At 64.2% G+C, this 10,156-nt stretch overlaps 1 protein-coding gene across 1 annotated transcript in view; it reads left to right on the forward strand.

The window, feature by feature from the left end:
* FES (FES proto-oncogene, tyrosine kinase) overlaps nt 1–10,156 on the forward strand; it is a 16,059-nt gene that overhangs the window by 5,751 nt on the left and 152 nt on the right. Inside the window, exons 19-40 of the mRNA XM_010717705.2 lie at nt 342–521; nt 600–724; nt 976–1,092; nt 1,164–1,723; nt 4,746–4,958; nt 5,623–5,865; nt 5,946–6,119; nt 6,193–6,289; nt 6,479–6,662; nt 6,934–7,071; nt 7,162–7,281; nt 7,360–7,482; nt 7,559–7,745; nt 7,849–7,926; nt 8,145–8,354; nt 8,677–8,799; nt 8,965–9,018; nt 9,102–9,220; nt 9,407–9,501; nt 9,613–9,736; nt 9,806–9,963; nt 10,133–10,150. Coding sequence (XP_010716007.2) covers nt 342–521; nt 600–724; nt 976–1,092; nt 1,164–1,723; nt 4,746–4,958; nt 5,623–5,865; nt 5,946–6,119; nt 6,193–6,289; nt 6,479–6,662; nt 6,934–7,071; nt 7,162–7,281; nt 7,360–7,482; nt 7,559–7,745; nt 7,849–7,926; nt 8,145–8,354; nt 8,677–8,799; nt 8,965–9,018; nt 9,102–9,220; nt 9,407–9,501; nt 9,613–9,736; nt 9,806–9,963; nt 10,133–10,150 — 3,440 coding nt within the window. The remainder of the gene's footprint in view (nt 1–341; nt 522–599; nt 725–975; nt 1,093–1,163; nt 1,724–4,745; nt 4,959–5,622; nt 5,866–5,945; nt 6,120–6,192; nt 6,290–6,478; nt 6,663–6,933; nt 7,072–7,161; nt 7,282–7,359; nt 7,483–7,558; nt 7,746–7,848; nt 7,927–8,144; nt 8,355–8,676; nt 8,800–8,964; nt 9,019–9,101; nt 9,221–9,406; nt 9,502–9,612; nt 9,737–9,805; nt 9,964–10,132; nt 10,151–10,156) is intronic.

Raw genomic sequence — 10,156 nt, forward strand, 5'->3', positions numbered from 1 at the left:
GCCTGTCCATCCCTGGCCGCGCTGCACGGGGGTGGAGCTGGCCCCTGGCTGCTGAAGAAAGGCCCCATTCACAGCTGGCACAGAGTGCGATTTAACGCGTGCTCAGCAGAGCGGAACCCTCCTTGCCGCTGGTTTCCTGGGAGTTGGGATGTGCTGCTTGGTTGCTGCTTCCTGCCCCATCCTGGCGGTGGAAAGAGGCTGTCAGCTGCCCCGGGATTATCTCCAGCTGCACCGCTTGGTGTTGGAGCTGGAGAGCAGCTGGCAGCTCCTGGGGGCGTGCGGGGCCCTGCGCACTGCCGCAGCCTCTCTGGGGGCACCGGGTTCACTCTGTTCCTCGGCAGGGACATCGGGAAGCGCCTGGAGGTGCGGCGGAAGGTTGACGCCTGCTTAGGGAAGGCCAACTACATCAGCCGGCTGGAGCACGCACAGGCCCGGCTGACGCTGTCCTACAACCGGCGGGGGGACCTGGCCATCCACCTCGTCAGCCCCATGGGCACCCGCTCTACCCTCCTGGCCGCCAGGTCGGTGCCTTGGCAGTGGGATGGCAGCTGGCAGCGGGTGCCCAGCTGTGTCGCCCACACCATCTCCTCTCTCCCCAGACCCCATGACTACTCGGCCGATGGCTTCAATGACTGGGCCTTCATGACGACGCACTCGTGGGACGAGGATCCGTCCGGGGAGTGGCTGCTGGAGATTGAGAACACTAGTGATGCCAACAACTACGGTAGGGCACGGCAACAGGAGCAGCGCCTGCATCCTGCTGGCACCTGGTGCTGTTCAGTGACCCGGTTGGGGAGGAGACGGAGCTGCTTTGGTTGGGGGGGCTCTGAGGTGGCCTGTCCCCCGCAACCCCATCTGTGCTTGTTCACGGAGGTGTCCCCGTGGTCCTTGTGCTGCCCCTGGTGGTGTTGGTGCCCACCCTCTCTGTACGAGGTCCCTGGGTGCACTACTGACGCTGACCCCATGTTGTTCCAGGCACGCTGACCAAGTTCACGCTGGTGCTGTACGGGACGGCCACCGACCCCCCTGGACTCTCCAACCAGCTGGAGAGCAGTGGTTGCAAGACCCTGACCCCCAGCCAGACCTGCGTGGGTGAGTGCAAGGTCCCGTGTGGGTGTGGGTGTGCGGATGACCCCCTCTGTGCTGACCCTTCTCTTCTTCAGTCTGTGAAGAAGGATACTACCTGCACCAGAAGAGCTGCCTGAAGCGCTGCCCCCCCGGCTTCGCACCTGGCGTGCAGAGCACACACTACAACCTGGAGAACAGCATGGAGCCCATCACACCCCAGCTCTGCCTGCCCTGCCACCCCTCCTGCGCCACCTGCACGGGGCCCGGCCCCAACCAGTGCCTGACCTGCCCCGCGCACTCCCACTTCAGCAGCTTGGACCTCTCCTGCTCCCACCAGACACAGAGCAGCCGTGCATCCCCCGCCCTGGCAGAGGGTGAGGGGCAGCCTGAGGCTCCCCCACCAGCCAACCCGCTCGTCCTCATTGCCAGCCTCAGCTGCGTTCTCATCGTTGTCATCTTCATCACCGTCTTCCTGGTGCTGCAAGTGCGCTCCGGGTTCAGCCTGCGGGGCGTGAAGGTCTACGCCCTGGACAGCGGCATCATCTCCTATAAGGGGCTGCCCTCCGACATCTGGCAGGAGGAGGGCCTTTCCGAGTCGGACATTGAGGAGTGCGAAGTGCACAACGAGAGGACTGCCTTCATCAGAGACCAAAGTGCCCTTTGATGAGCCCTCCGCCCCTCCCTTCTCCTCCTGGCGCCACGGGGCCAGGGCAGGCGAGGCCGAGGGGCCTGGACTCTGCCCCCGTCCGCCTCCACAGCATTCTGGGCTCCCCACCGCTGGAACCGTCCTCAGCCCTGCGCTGTCCCCGTCCCAGACCATCTCTCACAGCCTCGTGTCCATGCTGTGCCCTGTGCTGGTGTGTGGCCAGACCCTGATGCTGCCTCTGTGCCGGCAGCCACGTTCCTTACCCTGGGCCGGCGGTTGCTGGGGGCCACACGTGGCTGCAGGGATGGGGGCTGGGCGCCCTTGTTGGTGTTGCCCTGACCGGGCTACCTGAGGCTCCCCGCCACCTCCCCAGGGCCCGTCTGCCTCCACTCGTGCCCTTCAACAGCAATAATGGCCAGGCCTGAGCCCCCTACCTCCTTGCCCGCTGCTGCCTATCCCACCACAGCCACCTGCAGCGCGGATCGGAGCCCAGTGATGGAGGGTGTGGGCATGGCAACGCCTTCCCCAAGGCTGTGCCCTCAGTGTGGAGAGGGCCCCCCGCTCAGCAGCAGCCCCTGTTCTGCCCCGAGCAGGGCTGCGGTGCTGCTGGGTCTGTTGGGCAGCGCTGGTACCCGCTGCACCCGGCTCTGACCGCACCCTGACAAGGCCGGGCAGAGCCTACTGTGCTGCAGCCCCGGTCCCACCACCCCGGCCCCGATGTGCCTTTCCCCCATTTGGTGACAATCCGTTCTGTTCCCCCCCAGAACCCTAGGCACCCCCCCACCTCCACGCCCCCCTCCCTACATGGTGGGGGTCGGTGCCGCCTGCCCCTTTGCCGTCCACCACCGCTGCACACCGGGGCCATGGCACGGGCTCCTGCCTGCCTCACGCCAACCCTGGCCCATGGACGGAGCTGCTGGCGGGGGGCACAGGACTATTTTTCTATAATAACTTTTTGGTGCACAGTAATTTTTTCTTGTAATTTAATCAGCCGGGAGCTGCCTCCTGAGCCCGTTTTTAATTTAATGGATGTGGATATAACGCTAGAGAGACTGAGTTATTAAATGTTCAGAACTATGCAAACCAGCTCCGCTGCCTGTGCTGTGTGTCCTGCTGCCCCGAGGTTGTGGGGGGCCCTGGGCAGGGCTGAGACCACCCCTGCTCCCCTCCTCCCCTCAGAGCTGGGAGATGGGGGCTGAAGGTGTGCTGGCACCCAGGCGGCAGTCATCCCACTCACCTGAGTGACGGGAAGCAGCTGCCAATCATAAACCCGTGATGAGGGGAACTAATCTTGGCTGCAGCGAGGTGGGGCAGCAGGCTGCAGAGCTCACGCTGCAGCAACGTGCCCAGTGCAACCCCTTCAGCTGCAGCACGTGGGCAGCCTGGGGTGAGTAGCCAGGTGTCCCCAGCCCTGCTCCCACTATGGATGGGCTGCATGCTGCAGGCAGAGCCAGACCCAGCCTCACTGTGCCCCTGGCCCCAGGGCAAGCCCTGAGCTGCGTCCCTCACATGCTTGCGTGGAGGCAGCTCCTCTCTGCAGAGCCCATCGTGCCGTCCTGGCCACAGCATCTTCCTGTGGTCACGAGCAGTTCTCTGTTGTGTGCACATGGCTGCAGGAGCTGCTGCCATGGCTCTCTCCTCTCTCTCCTGCCTGGAGCTGTGCTGCAGCCACGCACCCGCTGCCATCAGCAAAGGGCTGAGCCGGTGGCTCCAGGCAGGAGCAAACGGGCACTGCAGGTGGGATGCGGCCACTGGCTGTGCAGTGCCTGTGCAGCCCCATGCAGCAGAGCAGCACTGAGCTCTGCTGTGAAAGAGGGGGTGAAGGATGTGAAACTGGGTGAGCTGCAACACAGCCCGCAGTGACCTTTCTGCTGCAGGCAGCGGTCAGGGCTGCTGGAGAGCGGGGCTGTCTGCAGTCATGGTCACAGATAGGGCCCTGCAGCTCAGCCGACCTCACAGACGTGGCACAGTCAGGTCCCAGCCCTGTGGAGCTCAGAGCCCAGTGCCAGCCCCATGCCAGCAGGGACAGCCTGCTCTGCACAGGAAAAGCCAGGTAACGCTGGGCTGGGATAAATTGTGAGCTGGCACAGCACTCGCTGAATGTGAGCAGATGCTGCAGATGTCCAAGGAGCAAGTTGTGCACATGGACACTGCTGTACGACCAGCAGCTCAGAAAATAAAACCATATTCCAGGATGGGCTTTGGGGTCAGGCAGCGGTGGCCGGAGGCAGGTCAGCATGTGCCACTGCACAGAGCAGCTGCAGTGATTCTGCTCTGACCTTGAAATGTGCTGTGAGAAAGGCTGTTTCCAGGGTGACCAGAACCAACAGTGCCCAGGAGCTCCAGCAGCACGGCACGCCATGCTGTGCTGCGCCGTGCTGTGCTGCCCACTGCTGCGCTTGATGCGTTGTGACGTTGTTGTCTTCCTTGATTGTGACCACCAAGGCATTGCTCAACCATGGGAAGGCAAGTCAGGAACTTCCTTATGAAGTGGAAACAACTTACTTGTATCTTGCAGGTGACCACAGTATCACCTTGGGGCCAGAAGGCACTGCTTGGCAGAGGAGGGGGTTCCAATGAGGCTGCTGGGCTAAGCTGCAGCTGGAGCACATGCAGCAGTGCCGAGGGGTGAAGCTTTGCAGTCTGCCCAAGGCTGCAGGCACCCTGGGAGCATCACAGTGTGCTGAGGCACAGCTCCGTGAGTGCCCATGCATGAGCTGCTGTGTCTGAGGGCCGCGCTCGAGGGGTAGCGTTAGAATGGTGCCCTTCCATAGAGCTGCACAGAGCCCTGGGTGCCTCACTAGCCCCTGAAGCGGGGACAGGGAGAGAGGCTGCAAGCACAGGGATGGCTGAAAAGGCTTTGCTGGGTCAAACCCCTGAGGGGTCTGGGCTGAGGACAGGGTCCACAAGGGCAGTGCACTGCAGCCTGGCCCAGCCAAAAAAGATCCCTGGGGTCCTGCAGGCCAAATCCTGCAGAGAAAGGCCTTGGTGCACGACTGTCAGCAGAGGCAGCGGGGCTGGGGGCTGACAGCCGCAGCGAGGCTGCGTGACACGGTTGGCCCCGAATATGGCAAACTGGCAGGGAGGGGAGGAAGCGCAGGAAATCTCGCAATGGCTGTATGGTCAGTGCAGGGTTTCCTGTTCCTCTCTGGGTGCCGGAGCTGCGTCAGGTCAGTTGCACCAGCCCCAGCCCCAGGAACACACCAGCACCAGCGCTGCAGCGGGGACCTGGCGGCACACGCAGGTTGGAGGCACCGTGACCAGCAACACGCTGACGGGATGGGGACCCCTCTGTAGGGCTGGGGGGGTTATTGCCCCGTTCCTCTATTGGGTGGTGGTCTGTGCTGGGACATCTTGTAATGCGTGGAGCAGCACCCTCCCGCTGCTGGCTGCTCCACTGCTGCATGGCTGGGCACCCCAGGGCCATGTGCAGGGACACCTCCAGGCTTGGCGCTTTCCCCCAAAGCTCGACGCACTGTTCCCCTCACTGCCTGGCTGTCCCTGACATAGGCACAGGGGTGACTCCGTGATAGGGCAAGGTGGGGTCAGAGCTGCTGGAGCCGTGTGGGGCCAGGGTTCCTGGCTGTGGCGGGGGCACCGTGCCTCTGCCCTTGGTCACATGGCAGAGTGATGCAGGTTTTTGACCCCATGCTTCCTTGCTTCTTTCTCCCTGGCACTGTCCCTGTGGCAGCCCACGTTCCACTCTGGGTGCAAGCAGCCCTCCCAGATGCTTTGAATGTGTTTTGCAAGGCAGATTGTGCAGGGCACACTCTGCCCTTGGCAACGCAGCCCCAGGGCTGGCCAGGGCGCAGCTGTGGGGGGGGCACGGGAGGCAAAAAGGCCCTGGCCACAGCTGAGCACCACGCGGGCTTCAGAGCCACGGCTCAGGCTGCCCAACTGCTCTGCAGCCCCATCCCACCAGTGCCATGGGCTTCGGGCCGGAGCTGTGGTGCCCAAAGGGGCACAGTGCACTGCTGCAGCTGCAGGACAGCGAGCTGCGCCTCCTGGAGCTGATGAAGAAGTGGATGTCACAGCGTGCCAAGAGCGACCGGGAGTACGCGGGGATGCTGCACCACATGTTCTCTCAGCTGGAGAAACAGGAGGGCCTGGGGCAGCTCCGTGCCACCGACCACAGCAGCCGGATCGGGGAGGTGGGGACAATTCAGTGCACCCCCAGACCCGGCACAAGCGGATGGCCAGCCCCACGCTGTGCTGACACCCCGTCCCGCAGTCGTGGTGGATCCTGGCAAGCCAGACAGAGACACTGAGCCAGACGCTGCGGCGGCACGCAGAGGAGCTGGCAGCAGGGCCGCTGGCCAAGCTGAGCATGCTGATCCGTGACAAGCAGCAGCTTCGCAAGGCCTTTAGTGAGCAGTGGCAGCAGCTCAGCCAAGAGTATGCCCGGGTAGGGCCCTATGGGCAGTGGGGGTCTCGACCCTCAGCCTGAACCAGCCCTGCTGATGGTACCTCCTCTGCAGACCACGCAGCAGGAAATGGAGAAGCTGAAGGCACAGTACCGCAGCCTGGTGCGTGACAGCACCCAGGCCAGGCGCAAGTACCAGGAGGCCAGCAAAGGTAGGTGCCAGCCCCATCCCCACGCACCTCCTGCCGTGCCCTGCCGTGTCCCCTACCGGCTCCCCTTGAGCCCCACCAGCGTGCTGAGGACATCCAGACCCCCCGCAGCCCTAGGGGGCCCACGGCACAGCCCTGGGGATGCAGTGGGAGTGCTGAGGGGTGGGTGTCCCCCACGGCAACTCCCTGCAGACAAGGAGCGGGAAAAGGCGAAGGAAAAGTACGTGCGCAGCCTCTGGAAGCTCTATGCCATGCACAACCAGTACGTGCTGGCTGTACAGGCGGCCGCGTTGCACCACCAGCACCACTACCAGCGTGCGCTGCCCACCCTGCACGAGTCCCTCTACAGCCTGCAGCAGGAGATGGTCCTTGTTCTGTAAGAGCACCCCGCTGCTCCACCCCAGCAATCCCTCTCTTCCTGCACCCTTTTTGCCCTCAAGAACTGGAGGTGTTCCCTCCCCCTCCTGGCCTCAGGCGCTGTCCTCATTGCCTACCCCATTCATGCCTTTCCCTGGCACCGAAGCCATCACAGATGGGGTCAGAGCTACGTGGCCGGGGCTGGGCGCACCCCAGGAGCAGCCATCCCAGGCAGTGGGAGGCCAAGGGGCTCGGGAGGGTGGCAGCTCCCAGCATGTGCATCCCTGCAGGAAGGAGATTCTTGGGGAGTACTATAGCATCAGCAGCCTGGTGCAGGAGGACGTGCTGGCCATCCACCAGGAGGTTGCCCACGCCATCGAGATGATCGACCCCACCACTGAGTACAGCAGCTTTGTTCAGTGCCACAGGTACGGCGGCATGGCTGTGAGCAAGGTGCAGCACAGTGTCACTGGGTGGACGCAGCAGAGTAAGCATCGGTGCTGCACCGGGTCCTGCAGGTATGACTCTGAGGTACCGCCGGCAGTGGCCTTTGATGAGAGCTTGCTGGAGGAGACAGAGGGCCTGGAGCCAGGGGAGCTGCAGCTGAATGAGCTGACCATTGAGAGCGTGCAGCACTCGTGAGTGTGGCTGGGACACGGGCATTGGGGGTGGCAGGCACGTGGCTCAGCACCCATTCAGCACCCATGTCCTTGCAGCCTGACATCCATCGAGGAGGAGCTGTTGGCCAGTAGGGAGGCAGTGAACAGCAAGGAGCAGCGGGTGTGGGAGCTGCAGGCTGAGCTGCAGGGCGAGGAGCTGGCGCTGAGCCCTGGGGAGCGGTGAGGTGCAGTGGGTGGCAGGGCTGGGCTGGGGGCTGGGTGGGCAGGAGGTGAGCCTGCTACATCCCATCCCCAGGGTGCACTTGCTGGGCAAGAGGCAGGGGCTGCAGGAGGCCCAGCAGCAGCTGCAGGGCTGCCTCTGTGCCCAGGCCAAGCTGCAGGCACAGCGGGATATGCTGGCCAACAAGCTGGCGGAGCTGGGCTCAGGGGAACCCCCTGCCGCCTTGCCCCTGCAGGAGGACCAGCAGTCAGTGTCCTCCACGGTGAGTCCCGCCCACGGCCACCAGAACCACAGGGCTGGGGCCAGCTGGGCTCCAGTGGCTCCACACCATGTCCCTCTGGGAGACAGAGCATGTTTTCCCCCAGGATCAGGAGCGCAGTGGGGTGACTGCGCTGGAGACCATCAAGAACCACATCTCGGGCATCTTCGGTTCCAGGTTCTCGGTGAGGCCCTGGGCACCTGCAGCCACTCTGACCCTGCTCTGACGAGCCTCCCAGTCCCTCGGGACCCACTACCCCTCCTCTCCTGCCCTGCAGCCCTGCTTCCGTTGCTCTCCAGCCCCGCTCCCCACACTGCAGCAGCTCCTCTGCCCTGCTGCCCCTTCCCCCTGCACTGCTGCAGGACCCGGGGGCACGGCTGGGCTCACCTCGTCTTCACCCAGCTGCCACCTCCCGTGCCCCTCATCCCGGAGGTGCAGAAGCCGCTGTGCCAGCAGGCCTGGTACCATGGGGCCATCCCACGCTCGGAGGTGCAGGAGCTGCTGAGCTGCAGCGGGGACTTCCTGGTGCGGGAGAGCCAGGGGAAGCAGGAGTATGTGCTCAGTGTGCTGTGGGACGGGCAGCCCCGGCACTTCATCATCCAGGCTGCTGATGTGAGTGACCGTGGCACCGGGGGAGGCCTGGCAGTGGGCAGGTGCTGGAGCTCTGCCCTGGATGTGCAGCCACAGGGGTCAGTGCACGGGATGTGTGCGTGTGGCCGTGACTCCGTGTGTGTCCTTGCATGGACCCAACCTGGAGCATAGAGTGCGAGCCTGCATCGTGCATATGAACACAAGCTTGTGCCATGCGCAAGTGTGCAACCTCATGCATGCACCCAACGCGTTCACACACAACGCGTGTGCAGTTCCCCATGCACGCATTCCACCCCGTGGGCACACAGAGGTGAGGTGACCCCGCAGCCTTCCCTCTCTGCAGAACCTGTACAGGCTGGAGGGTGACGGTTTTCCCACCATCCCGCTGCTCATCGACCACCTGCTGCAGAGCCAGCAGCCCATCACCCGCAAGAGTGGCATCGTCCTGACCAGAGCTGTGCTCAAGGTGAGGGTGGGCAGCGGGAGGCGGCGGAGCCCTGCGCAGAGCACAGCCCCAGCAGCTGCCTCCATCCGCCTGCGTGACAAATCCGCACGAGGGGGAGCTGCAGGGCATGGGGAAATGCTGCCGGAGCTGGGGGCTGCTCACCGACCTCGGGTCTGCTGCCCACAGGACAAGTGGGTGCTCAACCATGAGGACGTGCTGCTGGGGGAGCGCATTGGCCGGGTGAGCTGGGTGCTGGTCCTGGCAGCAGCGCAGCTGTGGGAGCCCATCGGCAGCTCGGCCGACACCTCCGTGTCCCTCGGCAGGGGAACTTTGGGGAGGTGTTCAGCGGCCGCCTGCGTGCTGACAACACCCCCGTGGCAGTGAAATCCTGCCGGGAAACCCTGCCGCCCGAGCTGAAGGCCAAGTTCCTGCAGGAAGCCAGGTCTGTGTGGCTGTCACTGTCCCGGCCCGTCTGTGAGCCCTAAGGACTCGGGGCTGCTCAAACCCACGTGCAGCGCTGCTGTGGCCGAGCGCCGGCTGGGCAGAGTCCCTGGGACGGCCCAGAGGCGGCTGTGCTGGGGGCAGATGGGCCCCCGCCTGCTCGCAGTGCCGTTTGTTGTCCCCGCAGGATCCTCAAGCAGTACAACCATCCCAACATCGTCCGGCTCATCGGCGTCTGCACCCAGAAGCAGCCCATCTACATTGTCATGGAGCTGGTGCAGGGTGAGTCCCGCGGCCTCTGCAGCCCCGGTGTGTGAGTGAGCTCAGCCCGCCGCACCGCCTCACCGCACTGCGCTGCGGCAGCCGCCAACAGCTCCATGCTCTGCGTTGCAGGGGGGGATTTCCTGAGCTTCCTGCGCAGCGAGGGGCCCCACCTGAAGGTGAGGGAGCTGATCAAGATGACAGAGAATGCCGCGGCGGGCATGGAGTACCTGGAGAGCAAGCGCTGCATCCACAGGTGGGCTGGGGGCACAGGAGCTGGGGCCCCATTAATGGGTGCACAGCTGATGACCTCGAGCCCCTCCAGGGACCTGGCTGCCCGCAACTGCCTGGTGACAGAGAAGAACACCCTGAAAATCAGCGATTTCGGGATGTCACGGCAGGAAGAGGATGGTATCTATGCCTCCACGGGGGGCATGAAGCAGATCCCCGTGAAGTGGACTGCCCCTGAGGCTCTGAATTACGGTACGTGGTGGCATGGGCATAGCCTGGGCACAGAGAAGCGGGCGGGCTGTGCTGTGGAATGCCGGAGATTGGGCGGCAGCATCCTGCACCCTCTCGGGGAGGGTGGCCGGGAGAGGGGCTCCGACCGGGCAGCGGTGTGATCGGCCCCCACTGCCCACCACATCCCCAGGCCGGGACAGCGCGGAGAGCGATG

Source organism: Meleagris gallopavo, chromosome 12 (assembly GCF_000146605.3).
Source record: "Meleagris gallopavo isolate NT-WF06-2002-E0010 breed Aviagen turkey brand Nicholas breeding stock chromosome 12, Turkey_5.1, whole genome shotgun sequence".
Classification (NCBI taxonomy): Eukaryota; Metazoa; Chordata; class Aves; order Galliformes; family Phasianidae; genus Meleagris; species Meleagris gallopavo.